Below are 24161 nucleotides of genomic sequence, written 5' to 3'. Positions count from 1 at the left end.
TCTAGTGGTTTTCACCGTCCATGGGTACTGGACATAGCAGTGTCTGTGTGGGCCTGGTATCCCACTGTGTCCCAGACTCCAGGCCAACCCCTACTCTCTACCTGTATCCCTCCGTCCAAGTCTCAGGCTGTACTGGCCAAACAATGAGGACTCTACAATGGCCTTGTTCTTAAATGTCAGTTGTATGGACTGTGTAGTGGTCCTGGCCTCACCACTTCTGTTGTCACTGGGAATCCAGGCTTTCCTCTTAACGAACAGCCCGGTATGTAAGGTGGGAGGTACTGTATATTCAGACTAGTGAGTACCATGTTCATGCAGGTGCTGGGAGCGGGGAGGCTGTCCTGGGTGTAAGGTTTTTGTAGGGTTCCTGGTGGCCCATCTGTCATCCACTCTGGTCAGCAAGAACTCCTGTGATTGAGAGCCCCCTGCTTCCCACTCCATTTTCCTTCAGTGTGTGACCTACGACTGCTGCCCACCTTCCCATCCCCATTCCTCAGATCTGCTGGCTGCCAACCTTGGCTCAAGGATCAGTGAGCTCCCAGTTGTGGGTCCTTTCATGTTGGCTGTGGTATTAGAGTACATCAGCCTGTCAGGGGTCAGCCTGCCTAAGATAAGGTTCTGGTTCCCAGATAAGAGTGCACCCACAGGGCCCCTGTAGAAAAGTGAATCCAACCACCTAACTCCAGCTTCTTAAATAGACCCTCCGCAGAAACCAGGTGCTGGCATAGGAGCAAGGCTGCCCTGAGCCCAGGCTGGGTTCTGTTCACAGTCCGCCCTCATGATGAGAACGGCACTGACAGGCTGGTCCCAGCTCTGGGAAGGAGGAGGCAGAAACATGGTGCCATGCAGGGGTACTACCCAGCTTTAATGTAGCTATCTGTTAAGGGAAAGCTGGAAGAGATGCAAGAGCGGGGGCACACCCTTCTGCAGTCAGGCCTAGGTCACCTAAAACTCATCACTGGTTCCACTTGAGACTTGGGGGTAGGAAGCCACCCAAAACCCTTAAGGCTCCAGCTTTCTGATTAGACACCCACCCCCGCTTCAGACTTCTGACATATCCCTCCTCATGCTGCGTAACACCCAGGCCTTGCTTCCTCCTGCCACGTCTGGGGGACCCTTCATCCAGGCTGAGAGTCCAGTCAGGCATGTGCATCAGGGCCTGTGAATGAGGTGTCAGCCCCCCCACACCCTTCAGTTCTCTCCTGGGTTCTGGGCACCCCGCCCAGCTGTTCTAACTCAGCTGCTGTCGGTGACATGTAGCTGTTGGTGACCAGCAGTGTCTGCAGCAGGTGGGGCCTCATATATCAGCGCCCAGCTCTGCACACTGCTTGTCAGAGATATGAGAAGCCAAGGAGTCTATGATGTCGATGAGCAGCTGCTGGCTTAGCAAGCGCAGTGTGGGTAGCTTGGAAACCTGTGGAGGTGACAATGTGCTGGTCCAGGGCAGACCCAGGCCCGAGAGGGGAACCAATGAGGGCAGTGTGGCCATGGCCAAGGCCACCACCATGAGAGCAGAACCTGACCTTGGTGAACTGATGCACGATGATGTGGAGGCAGTGCCGCTTCATGTCCAATGCCTGTGTCTTATCAGCTGCCTCCAGGATCTGGAACAGCAAGTATACTCCACTGGTGCCCCCAGCACTACCCAGGTCTTGGGGGTTTTCTGTGGGCATCCTTGCTGCCACCTAGACCCTGACGGAGTGTCTGCCCCTGCCGCCCTTAACCCCGGGGCCCATGTGGGTATCCATGGGTATCCCTGCTGCAGGCTCTGGGGGTGTGTCCACCAGTGCCTCTGCCACCTTCCAGGCCCATGGGGGTGTCCAGACACCCCTGCCACCACCTGGACCCCAAGGGGGTTTCCAGGCATGCCTGCTGTGGGCTGTGTCTGCGGGCATCCCTGTCCCCACCCAGGCCCTGTAGGTATAGGGAGGCTGGCCAGCTGGTCACCTGCAGCACATTCTGCACAGTTACGTTCATCTCCAGGTTCTGCTTGCAGTAGGCCTGCAGCCGATTGTTGTAGAAGCCATAGTAGTAAGGGGCGGCAAACAGGTAGCTGGGGCTTGTTAAGGAGCTGCCAGCAGAGACTGCCTCCCCCCCACACCGCCTATCGTCCTCCCCCAACAGCCCAGCTTGAACCCAATGCCCACAGAACACTGGGAGAGGGGTCCTAGCTCCCCCTGCTGTCTGCCCAGAGTCAGCAGAGCTCCCCCACAAGGATGACTGGCCTTGGCTCCTTGGGGTGGAGGGGTCGGGCTAAAGGCCCAGTTCAGATATAAACTTGCTGGAGACTGTTCAGAACCAGTTAAGGGCTCTGTAGGACTCAAGATGGAGAGAAAGCCAGAGTCTTCCATGTGGAAGAACGTCATTGCATCTGCAGGCAAGGTACAGCCCCAGCTCCACAAACACTACCAGCTGGTCAGCCAGGACTTGCCTTTTCCTGGCACCTAGAGACGGGACAAGGTCCAGCCAGCCAGCCTTCCTGTCAGACTCTCCCTGCAGTACTCTCTGACTTCATGGGTCCCTCAGTGAGTGCCGGGTCCAGTGCCAGGCATTCTCTGGAGAGTGGAGGACCACCAGTCCAGCCAAACAGTGGGCCCCAGAGACCCCACCAGTGATGCCAGAGCCCCACATGAAGGGGGATACAGCGAGTCTTCAGGTGGCATGTTGACCTCGCCGTAGTAGATGTAGCGCAGCATGGACTCAAAAGCCTGCTTGCTGGGCACCATCTCCCCAATGGAGATGTTCACCTGGCCATCCTCAGGCATGAAGGAGCGGAACATGGCCTCGAAGTAACTGGGTCCAGGGCAAGGACTCAGTTCAGCCAAGGCCAAAGGCCAGCCTTGCCTCCAACACCCCACCCACCTGGCGCCCAGCCCTGGCCCCTCCCACACTCCCTCATCAGGAGCCCAGCCCAGACTTCTCCCACACACCACACACCTGGAGCGGGCGGCTAGGATGGCCTTGTGGGCTGGCCGTGGGTGACCATCCAGCAATAATGTGATGTCACAGAACTCGGCACCGGCTCCCTCTAAATATGCCTTCATGTCCTGGATCAGAGATGTGCCTGGGGGCAGATAGGGGCCCTGGGCAGAACCTGCTTGGCCAGGGACCTCACTCTACCCTGGGACTCCTGAGGGTGTGACCCTAACATACATGGCTTTCATTCCCTCCTGCCCACGTGTGAAGTCCCTTGGCCCCAAAGCTCTGGCTGCAGGTAGCATGTGACTTCAGAATCATCCCAGGAGCTGGACTCCAGCACAGGTCCAGCTGAGTCAAAGAGTGGTTCTCCTCTAATAGGCCCAGGGCAGGTGGGCCCTGAGGACAGCAGATCAAAGGTTGGTGCACTGTCTCCCTGGGCATGTCACTGACCTCAGAAGTGTCCAGACCTGACCACTCTACCCAAGACAGGCATGTTTGCAAGAGGGCTGGCTCGTCTTCACTACCAACGTGCTCCGGCCACTACACCCACTGGCATAGCCCACCACGGCCAACTCTGTAGACAGTCCACTGTGGTCAGCCTACCGTGGCCATCCCTGTGGCAGTGGGTCATCACAGCCACACTGTAGCAGGTGTGCCTGGAAGACACTCTGGGTTCCCACTGCTGCCCACTCCCAGTCCTGAGGGCTTGGCAGACAGCATCTGTGGTTCTACAGCCTCCTACCCATGACAGATATGCTCAGCCGGCACCTCTGAGGGAAGAATGGCTGAGGAGGTTGGGGAGGCTCCCTACCAATGTCCACAGGCTGGTCAGGAGGTGCCCTTGGGGGCGGCTGCTGCTTGCGCCGTACAATCTCTACTATGAGTGGGGATGAGAGGCGCTCGAACTCCTTCATCATGATCACCTGGTTGAAGTGCGACTCCTTCACCACGAAGTTGAGGCAGTGCTCCTGGAGGGACAGGCCGGGGAACAGTGATGAGGCCGGCTGGTGGGCTGGCATGGGCGGGGGGGGGGGGGGCAGTGGGCCCATCTGCACCAGGCCCGGGTACCTTAAGCTGGCCCAGCTGCAGCCTGGCGGCACTCTCACACACCACCAGCACGTTCTGCAGGTCCACCGAGGCCTCAATGTACTGCCGGCACAGGTGTTCCAGGCGGCACAGCTGGAAGCTCAGCGCCAGCTTGTACACGTCCATGATGAGAAGCACATCCTCCACGTGGCCTGCACCATGGGAGAGGCCCTGAGTGCAAGGCGGGCACGCCCCAGCCTTGGGGGTGCCCATCATGCGGGTGGGCAAGGCCCACTTGCCCGCTCACAACCTCTGTACCCGCTTCGGCACACCTTTCCTGGGGTACCGGATCTTGTCAGTGTATAAGAACTGCATGAGCACCTCGAAGGGTCGGGCCTCGGCCTCACGGATGGCCACAGGCAGTAGGGACGGCCGGGCACCACCTGCAGCCTCGCCGCTGGCCTCCCCGGGGGCAGGGGGCACGTCCTCCAGCTTCTGCGAGGAGAACTGCGGTGCTGCAGGCTGAATCAGGGCCATCTGTGCAGGTGCCCCACACCCAGCCAGCCTCACCTGGGCCAGTCGCTCACATGCCTGCACGATCTTCCTGCGCAGCCAGCGGCATCGCGCTGTGACGATGGCTACGTGGCCCTGCACACACTCCTCCTTCTGTGGCAGGGACAGCATTCAGGGAGAGGACAGCACCCCACCTTGGGACGCAGGCCTGGCCAGCTGGCGGGGCCTCCTCCCTCCCCGGCATGCCAGGTAGGGTCTGAGGGAAGGCACCCACCTCACCCAGCACAAACTCCACGTCACAGAACTGTCGGCTTTCCCACAGACGCCCATAGTCCTCATGCAGCGTGCACTTGGGGTAACAGGAGAACTGCAGGGGTATATCAAGAGTGGGCCTGTGCTGGTCACCAAGCTGACCCCCAGAACCTGCAGCTCTGGGCCTGCCCTGCATGCCCCACACACACCTGGAACCTGTACATCTCCCCACTGCGGATGTTGTTGTCCATTGTGCCCCCAAAGATGTACATGGCATCAGAGATCACGGCGGCTGCATGGAAGAGCCGTCCACTGGGCAGCTGTGGGGCAAAGTCAGTGGGTGGCACGCAGCATGTCCTCTAGAAGTGGTGGGGGCCAGGGCTGGCCAGGGAGCACAGCCCCCTGACAAAAGGGTTAACAGAAGCAGTCGAGGATAGCACCCACAGGAGATGAGGCCCACTGAGGCTGTGAGGCCCAGGGGTGCAATTGGCACAGGAGGCTTGGCTCAGGGTTGGACTGTCCACCCTGGCTCTGCTCAGCACCCACCACAAGAGAGCTGACAGTGGAATTACCCGGAAGGTTGGAGTTGGCCTTGCCCCCTCACCTCTGAGGCTGGCTGGGCTGGCTGCTTGGCTGTGGTGGAGCCAAAGTCCAGGCCAAACACATCCCGGGACTTCTTGAAGCCACCCCGCTCCTCAGGGGCCAGAACAGGTGCCTCATCAGAAGTATATGCTCGTTCTGGCACTTCAGCCCCACCGACCTGGCAAGAGGGCATATAGAGCCTAAGCCTGGGGAATGCAGGCTAGAGGCCAGCCAGGCTCGAACCTCGGCCACTGGTGCCAGGCTGCAGAAGAAGTAAAGGATGGAAAGGTGGCTATCCTAGGACCCCGGAAAGGAGCACAGGGGAGCTGTGACAGGCACAGGAAGTGACAAATCCCCTTGACAACATGATAAGCCCCCTCAGCTGCAGAGGGTGGACAGGCCAGCGGCTCCTGGTGAGGGGGGGGTTAGCCTTGCTCCCATGTACACCTCACTGTCAGAGCTGGGCTGAACCACTTCCCAGGTCTGGAAGTCCACATCGTAGCAGTGCAGTTCATTGGGCAGCGTGTTGTCTGCTGCTCCCCCAAACACGTAGAGGTGGCGGTCGAAGGCCACCATGGTGTGCCCGTAGCGCCGCTGTGGGGGTGGTGGGGAGCCCCGGAGCAGGTGTTCAGTAAGGATGCGCGTCCACCTGTGGGCACAGGGCAGTACGTTAGTGTGTCCACAGCCCCCACACTATGCCACTACAGCTCAGTGACATCCTGCTCTGGGAGGAGGTCCCACACAGCTGCACAAAGGGGAGCCAGCATGCCTCTTCTGCCTGGCCCCTCAGGAGCTGCCCACGCCACATGATGCTCTCTGCTATCCCTCTGGCTCCAGCATCCCCAGCACCTTATGCCTACTTGGTCATCCATCCAAGTGGGCTATGAAACCCATCCACAGAAGAGCCGACTGCTAGGGACCACCAGGCCTCCCAGTGCCTGCCCCGCCTAAGAGGATTCCTCCTCCCCACCGGCTACACCACCACTCACACTGCCCGCCCATTTCCCAGGCTGCTCCAGGGTGGCCCTGGCCACCTCAAGCCATACCCTAGAGTCCCTTGCCCTCACCTGTGGGACCCTGGGAATCGAACTGTGTTATCTTCTCCCAGAACCAGCTGAGGACACTCCCCCCACCCCAACCTTATCAGATTCATCCCTACAATCTGCCTAACTCAGCTGTTCTTGTCCACCCTCCCCACACCTGGGTGTTCCAACCTCTGCCATCACCAATCCTCCTGCTGAACACAGACCTCCATGGATTCCCTTCCCAGGCTGTTACCCATACGTGGCTGCAGCTCCCCACATCAAATCCTGACCAGGCCAGTTTGCTATCCTCTGGCCACCCTGGAGACCTTGACCCCATGCTTGCCCAAGGTAGTACCCAGCTTCACTCTGGCCAGGCCTTGATAATTAATCCCTGCCCAGGGCAAGTGGACGGTGCATTCTGGGAAGGAGGCTGGAGGCTGCAGGGGCTGCACTGAGCAGTGGGACACAAAATGAGAGAGCAGGTGGGCTCAGCTGTGTCAGCCCAGCTTAGATGTCAATGAACAGGGACTTCCAGAGTCCAAGCTGAGCTGCAGTGTTTGCCCAAGAGGGTGGAAGCAGGCTCCCAAGCTCACTTGGCCAGACACTGTAGAAAGAAACACATGGCAGTGAGGCAAGAACTATAGCAGCGGGCCTGCGGGCAGTACCACCGCTGAGCAAGGCCTAAAGGCAAATAGGGAACAAGACAGCAGAGTTCTGTTGAAGAGCTGAACAGAGTTGTACCCTCACTGTGTGTCTTAAGCAGTGAAACAACCTCCTAAACAGGGAAATTCTCTGCCCTTGGCCCAGAAGATCTGACAAAAGCCCTAGCCTCCAGGTCAGCTGGTGGTTCTAAGAGTTCAAACAAGGTCAGGGAGGGGGCAATGACGAAAGACATCACAGCCTGAAGGCCCCAGGCCTCGTGGTGCAGCAGACAGCTCAGAGTGGCTTTCCTAGCCATTGGCTTTGACTATAAGGCTGGGTGGTTGTGGTGTTGGTGTGTACCACTGAGTCAGAACCAACCCAGAGCTGACTCTCCTTCCCAGAATGCTCTGTCCACTTGCCCTGGGCAGGGAGGATTAAGATGCTGGTTTTTAGAAGCAGTAAATCACATGGGAGGTGATTGCCCATCTCTCTCACACAGAGCAGCTAGTGGATTCAAACCATGTGGCTTTGCAATTGCAGCACAACTCCTTACCCCTAGGCTACCAGATGTGAACAAGATAAATGGCAGCTTTGGGATGGGAACAAGCAGATAAAGTGTGTAGACTACTAACAAGGGTAATGATCAGTCTGGCCATCCCACCAGGCTTAAGTTGAGCATGAACTAAGTTCAGGAATCTGTCATCGAGAAAGAAAAAGCAGAGAGAGAGAGAGCTCAGTGCATTCGACTAGGCCAGAGAGCTTTGCTCAAGACAGACTAAAACCAGTGGAAGCAGAGGTGGTGGACAAGCAGAGACCCACATGACCCAGAACTGAACTGGACCTGCCATCCCACAAAGCCAGAGCCAGGCCTTCACCCAAGCTCACTGGAGGGTGAAGGGAGACGCCATGGACAGCAGTACTGAGAGAGCTTGAACACTGACCCAAAGTCACAAGGCTGGAGGTCGGCAGGTTACCAGCACCCCTGAAAAGCTGTTCTGACTTAAGAATTGGATCCTATAACCAAGCAAGAGGTATTTAAATGTTCAAAGGGGGAAAGGTGGAAACCACTAGTATAGCAGAGGTTAGTGGGCAGAGGGCAAGGTGAGCAATAAATAAAAGACCCAATGAGGACTTGGAAATATGGAGTAATAATAAACAGAGATCAATGGTAATTATACCAAATACAATGTAAATGAAAGATTGTATAAAACACAATGTACACGAATGAAACAACATGTATTAATCACTATACACAAACTAATAAAAATATTAGAAGAAAATGGAATATTTACAGATCATTTATGATATCCATCAAATATTTTAAGGTTCTCCTTGCATGTATTCATCATCAGCCCCACAATAGAAAACTGTCTGGGCCCTGCTAACATCTCAACATCACAAAACAGGAAACTGAGATACAGAGAAGTTAAAAAAAAGAGAACTGAATCCCAGTTCCTGTTTGAATTGTGTAACCTGCTTGCTTCCCTGGTAAACCCCATCACTGTGGGCATAGCCTGTGAATTCTGAGCAGCCTCTGCCATGGATTAGCATCCCAGGGGCAGAGCAGTGCTAACCCTGGGAGGACAGTTGTGTTGGAACTGAAAAAGATGCAAGAGCATGGTGGCATTTCCAGTGGCCTATGAACAGGTTTTGTGGTGTGGATGTTGTCAATGCGGACCACTTCACTTGGTGGAGGTTGGCACGGCCGTGCTCACACTGCCAGCACTGTTGTTACAGTGCTGTGTGCCCCTCTGCTCTCCCATAACCCATAGAGATCGACCCTGACCACAGATGGGGTCGGTCGGGGCCCTGCCCAAGTCCTTTCTAGGACAGGTGAGTCCTTCCCCCTCAGTCAAAATAGCAAGCCACAGCAAGAAGGCCCGGGGCCTCATGCCCTGTCTGTACAAGGCATAGGTTCAAACCCTGCTCAGAGAGGGCAGGTGGCCCTGCCATGTCTGAATAGAGGATACAGACCTTGAGGCTGACTAAGGAGGTCACCTGCCTGACGCCCTGCCCACACCACCACTCACATCTTGTCTTTGAATTCAAACTGGAAGAGGTTGTTGGTGATCTTGGCTCCACTCTGGCCCGAGAACACAAACATCTTGTCTCGGCACACGGCCACCGGAAAGTTGCAGCAGGAGGGCGGGATCTCGCCACTTTGGGCCACCTGCGGGTGGAGGGCTCTCAAATGGGGTCTTTAGGGACCTGGCCCAGACTCTTGACCTTGGCCTATTTTTGCTTTTGAAACTGCCATCAATTAAAGTTTGCCATGCATTTTTGCAAAAGAGCTTAAAGCAGGAGGAATGGCGTTAAGAGGTTCCATCTCTCAAACCAAAAGCTGAGTCAGCTGCTGTCAAACTGCAGCTCATGGTGACCCAGGTGTCAAGCAGAAACCAGGCCCCACGGTGTTTCAACTGATTTCTTAGGAAGTAGATCAGTAGTTCCTTCCAAAGCGCTCCTGAGTGAACGTGAACTCCCAAACCTTTTTTTTCTTTCTTTTTCCCCCCAAGCTTTTAAATTAGTGGCTGAGCATGTCTGGCCATCCAGAAACCTAAGCCTGGAACAACTAGAGCTGAAATCATCATAATAGGGAAAAGAAAGAGCTGAAGAGGACAGGGTATCTGTTTAACAGCTGGCCTGAAGCTCCAGTGCCAATGACACTAAAAAGTTATGGCCTAGACCAAACTGGCATTTGTCCTTTGTGACATGCTGCTCACCCACAACACTGAGACTGGGGAGAGAGGAACTCTCTGTGTACCTGCCACTAAAACTGGGAGAGGGGACAAGGCTGGGGATGGGCAAGGCACAGGCAGTGGTCACCTACCCCAGGCCCTCCGTGTCCCTCACCTCCTCCCAGCATGTGAGCTCCCGGTCCTGGAGGCCGATCGTCCACATGTCGTTCAACCTGCATTACACAGGGCCTGGCTGTCAGATGGTGTGGACCTGCCGGAGCTGCCCCAGGGATGCATCCATCCCAAGAAGCCAATCAGGACACATGGTCAGGACCGAAGGTGGAGAGGGAGGCCTCCTCTGGCAGAGGGATGCGGAGATAGCACACCTGCCTCCATGCGTTCCATGTGGGCCCTCGCCTGACTAGGCAGCTGTCCCCAGTACTGGCAAGGACCACAGGGAGGCCCTGCCTGTGGAGACCAAGCAGGGTTTCTGCAGTCTCACCAAGCGTGTACCTCTTTTTATAATCAGAAGGAGAAACAGCAGAGCTGTTTTTTCTTCATGAGGAGGAAAATTCCTGGGATGGGGCATTAGTATAAGGCTAGCAAAGGCCAAGTTTCAAGCCCAGTAGTGCCCCCTCAATGGGACTTTGATTGATCTGGCCCCTTTTTTCTAGGGACATGCAAACTCAGGGACTAGCACATGCAGACATCTGGCCTAACACCTTTCCTCACCAGAGGACTTGGAGCAGTCCTCTTGTGGCTGACCCTTTCCACAAGCCCATCCTCCCAACAGACTCTTGAGATGAGGTAGTCCTCAGGCCAACCAGGTTGACTTTTCCCATCCAAGACTTCCTGGACACTCAGTGGCATACAGGGTGCCGAGAAAAGGCTGGTGCATGGGGTGGGCACCTCCTACCTGGCATTACCATCGTAGCCGGCAAAGATCCAGAGCTTTTCACTATACACGGTGGCACCATGAGCAGACCTAGCAACCGGCAGCCTGGACAGTTGAGAGGGCAGGAAGTAAGACCAGGCCAGAGCCACACCCAACCCTCCCAGCCCACTCCCAGTATGTGGCTACCACCCTGGGCTGCTGGGGTGGTTGATCCCCATGTCTGCTTGATGCCTGAGCTGGTAGAAATGGCACCAGGGTCATGGACACTCCTGGGTAGCTGGTTTGGTCTTCTTATCTGAACCAATTCCTAGTTCCCTTCCCCATGACAGATAGGCTACGGGGGACAGCGGGGGGCCACTACATCTTCCCAGCCTCAGATCCCAGCGCAGTGGCCTCAGACACCCCTAGAGGGCCCAGTCATGTCCCTCACCGTCCTTCAATCTTCCATTCAGTCCACTGGCCAGTTGCAAACTTGTATTCAAAGAGGTCATTTTTATTCTTCAAGTTAGAATTAGAATAAATGTCCCCAGTGTAGCCCCCTGGGTACAGAGCAAAGAGCCGTTAGGAGCCATAGGCCCTGGAAGTGTGAAAACAGGTAGACTAGCCTGCTGACTGCTTTCTGGGTCTCCTCCACCTGCCACCCGCCTGCCTCTGGGAAAGGCTCGGCAGGGACAGATAAGCAGGGCATTATACCCTGTCCTGTAGAGAGGAGGCCATCTCCTGCCTATCACAGATAGAGGCAACCCAGAAAGATGGGGACAGCTAAGGAAAGGGCTTCATGGGATGCTGGGTGACTCTGCACAGCTCAAAAGACTAAAGGACTCTGGCACAGGATGGGCAGCCAGGGGTCCCCAGACAGGGAACCTGGATCCACAGCAGGGCAGGAGGGTGGGGTTGGGGCCAGGAGAGGGCGGGGCGGGGGGCAGCTCACCAAATACGAACATACTGCTCCCATAGACGACAGCTGAGTGGTGGTACCTGGGGGCCGGTGGGGTCCCAGTCGTGAAGGCCCTAGGGCAGCATGGGGGACATGAGGGGTAGTCAGCACGGCATCTGCACACAGCAGCCCCTGCACTCTTACAAGCTACCTCTTTTTAAATTAAAAACCAAACCAAAACAACAACCACCACCACCCAAAATAATGCCAAAATTTTGAAGGTAACACTTGGTCATTACAGACCAATCACTAAGAACAACAAAATGCAGGACCAAGAACTGACAAGGGTGCTCTGGTGGCTTCTTATTGTTGTTGGGTATCATTTTGTTGAGTACAACTCACAGTGGCCCTATGAACAGCAGATTTGAACCCTGTCCTATCTCTGACACCCTCAAGCCCACTGCTGCAGTCACTGTGTCAATCCAACTGCTTGAGGGTCTTCCTCTCCTTTGCACTCTGGCTGCACCTTCTCTGTTGCTGTTGTTAGGTGCCACTGAGCTGAATACAACTCACAGTGACCTGACCTAATGAACAGAGCTGAACCATGTCTTATCCTGTGCCAGTCTCACAATCTCTGACACACTCAAGCCCCTTGCAGCAGTCACTCTATTAATCCATCAAGTTGAAGGGCTTCCTCTCTTTTGCTGACCCTCCATCTCTCCAGCACACTATCTCTCTCCAAGGAATAGCCTCTTCTAACAACATGACCAAAGTAAAGGAGATAAAGTTTATCAAATCAGGCACGGTAAGAAAGTGTGCTGCCAATGTGAAAGTACATAGTTTGAATCCACCAGCTGCTCTACAGGGAAAAGTTGGACAATCTCTTCCTGTGCAATTAAAACTGCTGGCAAATCAGCTCCGGGTCGGTTCAGACTCAATGGCACACAGCAAGAAGAACTAACAAAGATGAAGGCAGGACACAAGACTCAATGAATGTCACTGGGAAGGCTGCTGACACTTCCCATGTTTTGTTACGTATGTATGAGCTGTAACAACACGGTGCGCCAAACACACGTGTTCACCAGAAATCAGTCACTTCTGGAGGCCCCTGCAGGCCACACCCGAGTCACTTCTAGAACAGGCTCATAGTGTAGATATCTTGTTTCAACTCCACAGTAGCTGAGACTCAGTCTTCCTGCCACTCTGGAATCATTGAGACCTGGATCAGTGGCCTCTGCCAGGACCCTACAACACAGTACACCTTCCACTTCAATTACTGACTTACACACCTGACTGTACTGTGTTGTCCAACACTGCTGCTTTCCAAAGTTTCTTTTGATAATGAATACATTCTTAGCTAAAATTGGTAAGTTCTTCAGGGAAGTTTTAAAATCGAACCTGTGTTTGACAAGTTAAGGGTAGGTAAGCTGGCACAAAGAATAAGGAGGTGCCTAGGGCAGCTAAGTCTCTGAAAAGCCTGGCCACTGGTCCTGGGATGGCTCTTTCTCTTTGATGCCCTGATGTCCACCCTTCTCTGCCCCCTGTGACAGAGGACTGCTGGTGCCAGGAGGCTGTGTATAAGCTCCAGCCTAGAGTGTGGCACTGTGAAGACTTGGTGAGTTTGTAGTCAGGGGCTGCTCCAAATTATTGAGGAGCCATGATGCCAGTTTGAGGACTAAGGTGGGTCTGATTCAGGTCATGGTCTGATCTTGGTGGCACAATGACAGAGATTGGAGCCCTCTTCATGTGTTATCCCAAGTCCATCTCTGTCCAGTTCCTGGGAACTGCTCTTGAGGAAATGGCTGGACTGGAGCAGGTGGTACAAATACCTGGGCCGGGAGAAGGCGAGTGTCTGGCCCAGTCACTCATCTAGAAGATATCTGTCAAGAAGAGGCCACCCAAGGGCCTGGTCTCTGGCAGAGGGTGGACCCATGGGCCAGGAGTGGATCCTCTGCTGCCAACACTGCTCCTTACATAGGTCCTGGCCCATGGTCAGGCCTGGTGACACAGGGCTCTTCTGGAGCATTATCTAGGAACCTACAGCAGCACCCTAGAGAGCCTCTTAGGAAGAAGATTCAGGATTATGTACCAGTATTTGTTGCTGTTAAGTGCCTTTGAGTATGACTCATAGCAACCCTATAAACAACAGACCTGAAACCTGTCCGATCCTGTGCCATCTTCACAATCTCTGACACACTCAAGCTCATTGCTGCAGTCACTGTGTCAATTCATCTGGCCTTCTTCTCTTTTGCTATCCTTCCACCTTTCCTAGGATGATGTTCCTCACCAAAGTGAGACACAGCTTCATCATCTTTGCCTACAAGAACCACTTTGGCTTCACTATTCCCAAGACATCTGTTTGTTCTTTTGACAGTCCATGAGATAGTCAGTATTCTTTTCCAGCACCACACCTCAAAGGCATCAATTCTTCTTCTGTCATCCTTATTCACTGTCCAGCTCTCAGATACATAGCAAGTGACTGAAAAGAGCATGGCCTGAGCCAGGCACACCTTAGTCCTCAAAGTGACATCATCGCTCCTCAATAAAATGGAGAGGTCCCTGACTGCAGACTTTTCCAGTGCAATAAGTTTCCTGATCTCTTAACTGCTAGATTATGGAGCCAAGTAAAATAAAGCCATTGACAGTTTCAATCTCTTCTCCATCTATCATGCACCAGTCTAATAAACTTAGGAATTACAGGAAAAGGCGAGGGGTGGTTCTGGCCATGGCAGCTGAAGCCTGTCAAACCCTTCCAGCTTCCTGGGTTTCCCGTCATGAAAAGGTGATCCTAACTGTGGGAGTAAGCAAAGGATTATTGTTCTGTAAGGCACTTCGGGGTCTCAGAGCCTGCTCACCTGCACCAGGAACAGTCCTTCACGTCGAAGCGCAGAAGGTCATTGAGCATCGTCTTCCTAAAAGTAACCAGAGAGAGGTGCTGACCCTGAGGAACCTCCTATGTAAGCTGCAGAGAGGAGGGCTAGGTTGTAGACCCCTCAGGAAAGGGCCTTGTCTGGTGCGGGCAATCAGGGCAGTGGGCAACCACCTGGGTTGGGACAAAAGCATTATCTAGCTGCTAAGAGCCCACCCAGGGAGCTCTGGTAGCTTAGTGGTAAGAAGCTGAGCTGCAGTTCTAAAGGCACACAGCCCAATTCTACCAGCTGCTCTGTGGGAGAAAGGCGGGCACTCTCCTTCAGTGCAATTTACAGCCTCTGAAAACCCTCTGGAGGGTCAGTTCTGACTCGACAGTACACAACAGCTCGCTCAGCACCCCATTTAGCTGCTATATGGAGACCAGATTGGCCAGAACTCAGCCGGGCCTTCAGGGTGCATTTTTCACACAGTCACTGAGGCTGTGCCACCAGAGTGGGGTGCTCCCATGCACCTCATGGGAGGCTCTATTTCTCCCTTAGATTCTCTTGGCCCTCTTCAGTGTAGAAAAACACAATGCCCACCTGCTATCAGAAATGCATCATAGTATGCATCTATATCTGTAGCAGCGTTATTCACAAGAGCAAGAAAATGGAAACAGCCCAAATAACCGTCAACAAATAAATGGATAGAGAAACTGGTAAATTCACAGAATGGAATACTATGCACTACCAGGGAACAATGGTTTTGTAAAATACTATATAACGGTGAGAACACAGAGCATTATGCTGAGTGAAATAACTCTGTCACATAAGGATAAATACTGGACAAGACCATAACTGTGAAAATATGTATAAATGTTCAAAAGGGAAAGGGAGAAGAAGGGGCAGAAAAAGGAGAGGGGAGTAAAATCACTAGGGACAGCAGAGGTCCAGGGGCAGACAGAGGGATGGAGAAATAGGAAAGACTCCACGAGGACTTGAGGAGAAGGGGTGATAACAGGCATGTTGTTGTTGTGTTCTGCTCAGTTGGAACTGGCTCACAGCTGACCTTCCAGCAGGTTTTCAGAAGCAGCAAATCCACAGGAAGAGACTGCCCATTTTTTACCGGTGGAGCAGCTGGTGGATTTGAACTGTGTGCCTTTTGGAATTGCAGCACACCAGGCCACCAGAGCTCCATGAGAATAGGCACACATTATATACAACAGAATGTATAAAAATTATTTTATTTAAAAAAATAATTTTTATAAAACACAATGTATATGAAGGACTATAAGCAAACCAATTTTTTAAAAAGTTTCTTGGAAAAAAAAATACTGCACAAACCCACTGACCTCCCAGGGCCTGGAGGGATGAAGGGTCAAGCTGCAGGAACCCACAGGGTTGTCACTGACTGATTTTCTCCCTTCATCTGAAGGTTCCACTGAAACCTAGTCAGCATCAGAGCCACCTGCACCCCCTTGTGATAGACAGGTAGGTAGGTGGCCCTAGTGCAAGAAGAGCCCAGGCTGGGAACTGAACCCATGCCTCCGACATGAAAGGCAAGGATTGTCCCACACTGCTCCTCAGGGCTTTCCTAGCCTGCCTGGACCCAGCTCTCTCCTTGCATCTTCTGGATGAGGGTACTGGGCCTGGACATGCCTGTGTGAGGGCTTGCAGCCCAGACACAGAGTTTGCACCTTCCACTGTGAATGAAGTGTCCTGTGAGAGCAAATATACTGCCACTTGTTGCTATAGTTGTCACCCACACACTAGGTGGTGGTTGTTACGTGCTGTCGAGTCGCCTGTGACCTTATTTTATAAAAGCTCTGAAGCTGCCCTGTCCTGAGTCTCACTGATGCCAACACGCCTACCCCTCTTTGCCCAGTTACTTTATCAATCCATCGGGGGTCTTCCTCTCCTGTGCTGTCCCTCCACCCTTCTGAGCATGATGTCCTTTTCCAAGGACCAGTTCCTCCTGGCCACATGCCCAAAGTATGTGAGACAGAGCTTCAAAATCCTCCAAGGAGAAACTTGTTTTACCCTCTCAAAGACAGAACTATTTGTTTTCTTGGGAGCACAGAGTATATTCAACACTCTTCTCCAGCACCACAACTAAAAGGCATCAATTCTTCGTCTGTCATTCTTAGTCATTGTCCAGCTCTCTGATGCCTAGCAAGTAATTGTGAAGATCATGGCCTGGATCAGGCGCACCTTAGTCTCTAGACTGACACTGTTGCTTCTCAGTACTCCGGAGAGGTCCCTGACAGCAGAGGCCTGGAGCAGAAGCTCAGGGGCAAGAACATTTCCCCAGTACTGCCTAAGACAAAAACCCCTCCCTGAAACTGATACATGGGATTTGGACTTAAATTCTTCTAAACATGAGATAGAAATAATCATGAGAGAACAGCAACATTGTGAGGTGCAAGAAGATATCACCGGAATGTGTGGCCTATGCCAAATGACACACTAGGCTACATAGCACTATTACAATAGGGCCTTCATACTCTCCTTTGTGACCATTCTTACTTTGTGTCTCCTCCCATCTGTCCCCACACATCCTGTGCTTGACAGCACCAAGACCTCTCTTGATTGGGGATGGAGTTGACATTTCAGTGAACGTTGTAGGAAGAAGCTTCTTTCTGATTCCACTGTGCGTGTGTGTGTCTGTGTAGAAAGGAGTGGGCATGGATGCGGCAAGAACTGAGCTGTCTGTGTGCACGTGTGCCTTGTGCAGGGTAGAGACACTCAGCTAGGCAAGTGGGCTTAGAAGGTCAGCTAGGCAAGCTAGGATGCTGGGCTTAGAAGGTCTCCTCATTCAGGCAATATATCCTTTCCGGGAAGACAGACACTCCCACCACCCACTTCCCTCATTCTTAAGACCCAGGATCCCCAATGCGCCACAGCCCACACCAAAATAAAGTTTTCCTCTTCTATGAAGGGCCAACTCCTGGGGGATGGAAAAAAAAAGGAAACTTGCTGGCACAAAGACATGGCAACATGCTCCTATAGCTATCTTAGCCATGGAATCCCCTGGGGCAGTTCTGCTCAGCCCTGTGAGGTTAGTTAGCTGGAAATTACTCAGCCACAGGCATCTCAGAACAGCACAGGATGGAGTTCTCTCCTCACAACAGGGCCACAAGACACACCATGAACGCTGCTGGTCCTCTGTATTTTCATTCATGTTGGTCTAGGATTTAAAGGAGCCATCCTTTCTGCCAAGGAGCTCTTACATATGGCATCTGTACTAGCTGGGTTAAGGAAGGAGGGCAAAACGGGGGCATGTTAAGGCAAGAGTGGGGAGCCCTTTCCTGCCACTGGTCCTTTCACGGGTCTTCTGAGACCACAGTCCTGAGTAAGGAAGGCTGCTTTCTGAGGCAGGTTTTGGTTCTTTTTTTTACTGTGTGTGTGTGTGTGTGTGTGTGTGTGTGTGTGTGTGTACCGTTAAATCAGATCTGACTGGCATAGGAGGAGACTGCCTCTCCTTCTCCAGCAGAGCATCTGGTGGATTCAAACCTCATTCCTCTGGGATTATAGTTCAGATTCTTGCCACTAGGCCACCAGAGCTTTCTAGATTTTAGTTCCTGACAAATGTTCTATACACTTTGTCCTGGAGACCTGGGGAGCATGTGTCTTAGTGAATGGTGTTAAGTATATTGGAATTTACTGAGAATCTCGTTTGTAAAGACCAGTTAATTATTACTGTGTTTTCTTACCAAAACACATATTTTGGGAAATGCCACTGTCAGTTAAGTGCTTTGGTGTAAGAAAAATAAAATGAAACACCTCATTGATCAGGGAGGTATTAACTTTGGCTATTATCTTTTGCCAAAGAGTGCCCCCACAATCTTTACAGTCTGTGGGATAGAGATGTGCTCATCAGAGAGCGTGGGCTCACAGCCAGAGTCTATTAGAACGTGGGAAAAATCCTCGTGGAAAGGGAGCCTTCTGGAAAATAAGACGCAGCCTCCAAGCCCTCTCAGCTGCCCAGTGCCAGAGGCAAGACCATGACAGAGGGAGGTGCTGAGAACTGCCTGGCAGGCTTGGTGGCTGGCTTCCTTTCAAAGCTGTGTCCACTCACTCAGCACAAGAGGGACATTTCTGGGTGCTCCCCACCACACGGTTTGAGGAGAGATGTTGTCGGATCCAGGTAACCAGCCCGGCTTTTATCACAGAGCAAGTCCAGAGTAGAGCTGGGGCGGGGGGGAGGGGGGGGCGGGGAGCGCAGAAATCCCACTGTCAGCACTTGCTGCTGAGTGTGAGAGGCGCAAACAGCATCACCGACTAGCCAGCACATCGAATCCTACCTGAAAACATACATGTAGTTTGACAAACTGCTAAGGAGTAGTTACATGTAAACCTCCCAGCACATGCAGACAGGTGAAACTGCCAGAGGCGCCATTGCACTCCCACCCCCATGCTTTTGTCTGCTCCCACGCCCCGGGTTCAGCCTCACTCACCCGTTGTCCCCTCCAAACACGTAGATGGCATCTTTATAAGCCACCACGGTGTGCTTGCTGCGCCTGGAGAGGAAGGAGAGGCAGGGGCGGTGAGCCAGGTCCCTCCCGCGGGCACCGAGGACATCATCCAGAGCCACTCGCTAGGGCCCTAATCCCTGAATTACACCACACTGAGATCCCTGGAGCTCCTTCCCAAGCCCCGGCCCACGTCCGCCCCCCGCCGCCGCCCACCAGGACCGTTCCTGCCCCGGCTGTGCCCCCGGGCCCTGTGCCGGACCCCAAACTACATCGCACCGTGCGCCCACGAATTCATCACAGGGCGGGAGGCGCCGCCAGCGATGCACTGTCTCGAAGGGCCCGAAGTTGAGAGTCAGGTACTCCACGCTGTCCGAGCAGCTGTGATCAAAGTCCACGCTTGGGGCCACCTTGGACCTCGAGCTGCCCACCAGGGTCCCTGCCCCAATAGGGCCCCCGGAACTGCCGGGCCCGGCCATCCCGGAGGCACAGCCACTCCCCCGGAGCCACAGCACGTCCCCGGGACGCGCGGCCACCGCCCCAACATTCCCCGGGACTGCATTTCCCGGCCATCCCTGCGCCGACAGCTAAGACTACATTTCCCGGAGACCCTGGCGCAGACCGCGCTAAGCCTCTCCCGGAGACTACATCTCCCGTTGATCCGTGCGCCAATTGAGACTACATTTCCCTTGTACTCCTGCGCAGATTTTCCCCTCCCCCCCATTACATTTCCGGGAGGAACGTGCGGTCACCAACACAAGCAATTCCGTGCGACGACACTTCCCAGCTATCCCGAGGCCGACCGCCTGACAATTCCGGCTAGCACCTCGTTTTCGTCAGCTCCAGGTCTCTGAGCGCAACAGGCAAGAAAGCAAAAGAAAACTAGTATTTCTCTGTGACAGAACAATTGAGGGAGGCCACGTTATTAGATTGGAGCTCTTTATCTTTTTATCCTGTTGTGTGTTGTCCAATCGGTTCGGACCTATAACTGGCCGTCCAAGTGGGTTTTCAGAAGCAATCAATCCAATGGAGATTGCCCATTCTCCCAAGGAGCAGCTGGTGGATTTGAACCGCATTTCTTTGGGATTGCAGCTCAGCTCCTTACCATCACAGTTGTGGAGGTGTACCATTGAGTTGGAACCCACACCCAGCTGACTCTCCTGGCAGGTTATCAGAGGCAGTTAATCATCCAGTGGAAGGAGATTACCCATCTTTCTCCCACGGAGCAGCTGGTGGATTTGAACCGCGTGCCTTTAAGATTGCAGCACAACTTCTTAACCATAGGCTACCAGAGCTTCTGTCATTTCTATTCATTATCCAGCTCTTAGATGCACAGCAAGTGATTGGAAAGGTCATGGCCTTAAGTAGGTGCACCTTAGTTCTCAGACTGACATCACTGTTCAGTAATTTGGAAAGGTCCCTGACTGCAGACTTTTCCAGCACAGTATGTCCCTGATCTCCTAACTGCTGGTACCAAGGCTGCTGAATGTGGATCGAAGCAAGATTAACTCATTGACAGTTTCAGTCTTTTCCCAATCTACCGTTATTTTTTACATTAAAAAAAGGCCATGGTCTTCGCAATCACTTGTTATGCATCAGAGAGTTGGACAATGACCAAGGAGGATAGAAGGAGAATTGATGCCTTTGAGCTGTGGTGCTGGAGAAGAGTATTGAGAATACCATGGACTGCTAGGAAAACAAAGAGATTTGTCCTGGAAAGGGTTAAACCAGGTGGCTCCTTGGAGGCAAGGATTCTAAGGCTCCGTCTAACATACTTTGGACATGTTGTGAGGAGAGACCGGTCCTTGGAGAAGGACATCATGCTTGGGAGGGTGGAGGGACAGCGCAGGAGGGGAAGGCCCTCTATGAGGTGGATTGATTTAGTGACTGGGATAATCGGGATGGGAGTGTCAGAGACAGTGTGATTGGCACAGGACAGAGCGGAGTTTAGGGCTGTTGTACATAGGGTCGCTATGAGTCGCAAGCAACAACCACCGTTATTTTACTTAACGATCCAGTGGTGAGGACTTTTGTCTTGTTGATGCAATCCATATTGAAGGCTGTAGGCTTTGAATTTTATTTTTTTTAAATTTTTCTGTAGCAAGTGTTTCGAGTCCTCCTCGCTTTTCGCAAGCAAGGTTGTGTTATCTGCATAATGCAGGTTATTGATGAGTCTTTCTTTTTTTTTTATTTTATTATTTTTTTGTGTGTGTACCATCAAATCAGATCTGACTGGTACAGGAGGAGATTGTCCCTCCTTCCCTGGCAGAGCATCTGGTGGATTCGAACCGTGCCCCTCTGGGATTGTAGTTGCAGCTCCTTGCCACTAGGCCACCAGAGCTCCCCGATGAGTCTTCTTTCAATCCTGATGCCACATTTCTCTTTATAGAGTCCAGCTTCTTGAATGATTTGCTCAGTACACAGACTAAATAAGTATGGAGGAAGGATATAACCCTGATGCACACCTTTCCTGTGGTGTTGGAGGAGAGTATTGAATATACCATGGACTGATAAGAAAACAAACAGGTTCATCCTGGAGAGAGTTAAACCAGGCTGTTCCTTGGAGGCAAGGATTCTGGGGCTTCATCTGACATACTTTGAGCATGTTGCAAGGAGGGACCAGTCCTTGGAGAAGGATGTCATCCTTGGGAGGGTGGAGGGACAGTGCAGGAGAAGACCTATGAGGTGGATTGATTCGGTGATTGGGGTAATTGGGGTAGGTGTGTGGGAGACAGTGAGATTGGCACAGGATGGAGCAGGGTTTAGGGCTCTTGTACATAGGGTCGCTATGAGTTGCAAGCAACTTGACAGAACATAAAAACAAGAAGAGTGTTCTCTTGCTCTGTTCAGACAACAGCTTCTTGATATAGATAGAGGTTTCATATGAGCATAATTCAATGTTCTGGAAATCTCATTGTTCTCAGTATTAGCCTTAATTTGTTATGATCTACATAGTCAAATGCCTTTACATAATTAATGAAACACAAATGGACATCATTCTTCTATTCTCTGCTTTCAGCCAGTATCCATCTGACATCAGCAATGACATGCCTTGTGCCACAACCTCTTCTAAACTCAGCTTAAACTTCTGGCAGTTCTCTATGTACTGTTCTAGTAATTTTTGGATGATCTTCAGCAATACTTTGTTTGCATGCGTTATTAATTATATTGTTTGATAATTTCCATTCTGATGGACTGCCTTTCTTGGGAACAGGAACTAATATGAATCTCTTCCAGTCAGTTAGCCGAGCAGCTGTTCTCCAAACTTCCTGGCACAGACTAGTGAGCACATCCAGGACTGCCTCTGTTACCTGAAACATGTCAGTTGGTAGCCTATCAAATCCTAGGGCCTTTTTCTTTCTTTTTTTTTGCCAATGCCTCAGTGCAGCTTGAACTTCTTTATTTGTTACCATTGGCTTTTGTTCATGTGATACTTCGTGAAATTTTTCAGTGTCAGCCACATAAATACAGAGAACACACTGAAATACAGTGACTACAATTGGCAGCATTATGATAGACAAAAGATTGAGGTTAACAATTTCAGCTTGCTTGGCTCCAAAAACAACACTCTTGACACCAGCAGTCAGGAAATCAAAAGATGAATTGCACTGGGAAAATCTGCTGTCAGGGACCTCTCCAGAGTGCTAAAGAGCAAAAATGTCAGTCTCGAGACTAAGGTGCACCTGATTCAGGCCATGGTCTTCACAATTACTTTCAATGCATCAGAGGGCTGGACAGTGATGAAGGGTGACAGAAGAATTGATGCCTTTGAGTTGTGCTGGAGAAGAGGCTTGAACATAGGTAAACCATCAGGAAAACAAATAGGTCTGTCTTGGAGAGGATGGAACCAGTTTCTCCTTGGAGGCTAAAAATTTGAAGCTCTGTCTCATGTATTTTAGGCATGTGGCCAGGAGGGACTGGTCTTTGGAGGAGGACATTATGCTTGGAAGGTTGGAGGGACAGTGTAGGAGAGGAAGACCCCTGATGAGATTGATTGATACAGTAACTGGGGCAATGGGGGCAGCTATGTTGGAGTCAGTGAGACTGGCTCAGGACAGAACAGGCTTCAGAGCTGTTGTACACAGGGGTCACTGTGAGTCGCAGGCGACTCATTGGCACATAACAACAACACAGAGTTGCTGTATTTTTTTACAAATTCCTTCTATTTTCTTTTAATGCTTCCTGGATCATTCAAGATTTTGCCCATCTCTCTATAAAGTTGAAACCAAAGTGATTCCATTTTGGTGACTTTCTGACCTGGATTCCCTCTGTGTTCCAGGAAATAGTAAATAATCTGATTAATGTTTACCCTTAAACATAGTTTTATAACCCACCCCAGAAAATAAAACAGAATTTTCTGAGATGGAAAATGGCCTCTGGACCTTGAAACTGCTTTGACTACCCCTAACTTATCAATATAGAATAGATAAATACCCTACTCTTCTTTTAGTTCAGTGCTGATGCCAACTAAGCCTCAGCTCACTTTCACTGAAGTGGACATTCTAAATAAAGCATATTTGCTATATACTCAGCTAGTATTGCTTCTGAACTTCATAGTGAGTTTGGACCTTTCACTCTCAGGATTGCAACTAGTGGCTTTAATTTCTTTTTCAGTTCTTTCAACTTGAGAAATACTGAGTGAGTTCTTCCCATTTTATTCTCCAGCTCCAATTCTTCGCACATTACATTGGAATACTTTACCTTCTTGAGCTACCCTTTAAAATATTTTGTTCATCTCTTTTATTTCTGTTTCTCCTCTTTGAATTGGCTTCTTGATGCTCTAGTGCTATTTTCAGAATCTCTTCTGACATCCATTTTGATCTTTTCTCTCCTCTTTCTTTGAAATGACCTTTAGTGCTCTTTATGGATTATAGCTTTGAGATCATCCTGTAAACCATTTGATCTTTAATCATTAGTGTTCAATGCTCAAACCTATCCTGGGGATGCTTTTTAAATTCAGGTGGGATAGACTCAAGGACATATTTTGCTTCTTGTGGGATTGTTTTAATTTCCTTAAGCTTCAAATTGAACTTGCACATTATTAATTGAGGGTAGGTTCCATAATCAGCACCTACCCTACTTCTAACTGCTGATATTGAGCTTCTCCAATTTCTTCCACAGATGTAAGTCAGTCTGATTCCTGCCCATCAGTCAGGTGAAGTCAATGTGCAGTTACAATTTAAGTTTCTTTAAAACGGTATTTGCTCCAGAATGAGTTGCATAGTAAAGTGGTCCGGGAGGGGGACTGTATAACAATGAAAGAACTTTTTTCCCCAAGAAAAAAGCGAACTGGGGGGGGGGGGAACCCGCAGGGAGGAAAATATGCAAAAATCAATTAATGGAAAGCCAAGATATTAATGTTCATTAAAATATAAAAAAAATTTCTATGAATATATCACTTACTGTTCAGAATTCAATCATAATGTGTCCAGCC

The 24161-nt window shown here is 51.4% G+C and overlaps 1 protein-coding gene across 2 annotated transcripts; it reads right to left on the bottom strand.

Moving 5' to 3' along the window:
* Positions 1 to 1285: 1285 nt before the first annotated feature.
* LZTR1 (leucine-zipper-like transcription regulator 1) lies at positions 1286 to 19211 on the bottom strand. 2 transcript variants are annotated; one of them, XM_006894570.1, is made up of 21 exons: positions 19007 to 19211; positions 18713 to 18775; positions 14262 to 14318; positions 11461 to 11540; positions 10960 to 11068; positions 10551 to 10634; positions 9810 to 9867; positions 8990 to 9129; positions 5740 to 5941; positions 5315 to 5470; positions 4920 to 5030; positions 4733 to 4825; positions 4516 to 4611; positions 4278 to 4440; positions 3988 to 4157; positions 3731 to 3887; positions 2938 to 3064; positions 2644 to 2793; positions 1948 to 2053; positions 1524 to 1604; positions 1286 to 1414 (listed from the first exon to the last, which is right to left on the bottom strand). In XM_006894570.1, the coding sequence occupies exons 1-21, from the start codon at positions 19204 to 19206 to the stop codon at positions 1298 to 1300; spliced, it is 2520 nt and encodes an 839-aa protein (XP_006894632.1). In that variant the 5' UTR covers positions 19207 to 19211; the 3' UTR covers positions 1286 to 1297. The 2 variants fall into 2 exon arrangements, with proteins under 2 accessions (XP_006894632.1, XP_006894633.1); XM_006894571.1 differs by lacking the exon at positions 14262 to 14318.
* Between the last annotated feature and the right edge of the window lie 4950 nt (positions 19212 to 24161).

Source organism: Elephantulus edwardii, unplaced genomic scaffold, assembly GCF_000299155.1.
Source record: "Elephantulus edwardii isolate Elephantulus edwardi_28Jun2011 unplaced genomic scaffold, EleEdw1.0 scaffold00146, whole genome shotgun sequence".
Taxonomy (NCBI): Eukaryota; Metazoa; Chordata; class Mammalia; order Macroscelidea; family Macroscelididae; genus Elephantulus; species Elephantulus edwardii.
The sequence above is the reverse complement of the archived record's forward strand: the minus strand, read 5'-3'. Positions and strand labels throughout refer to the sequence as shown.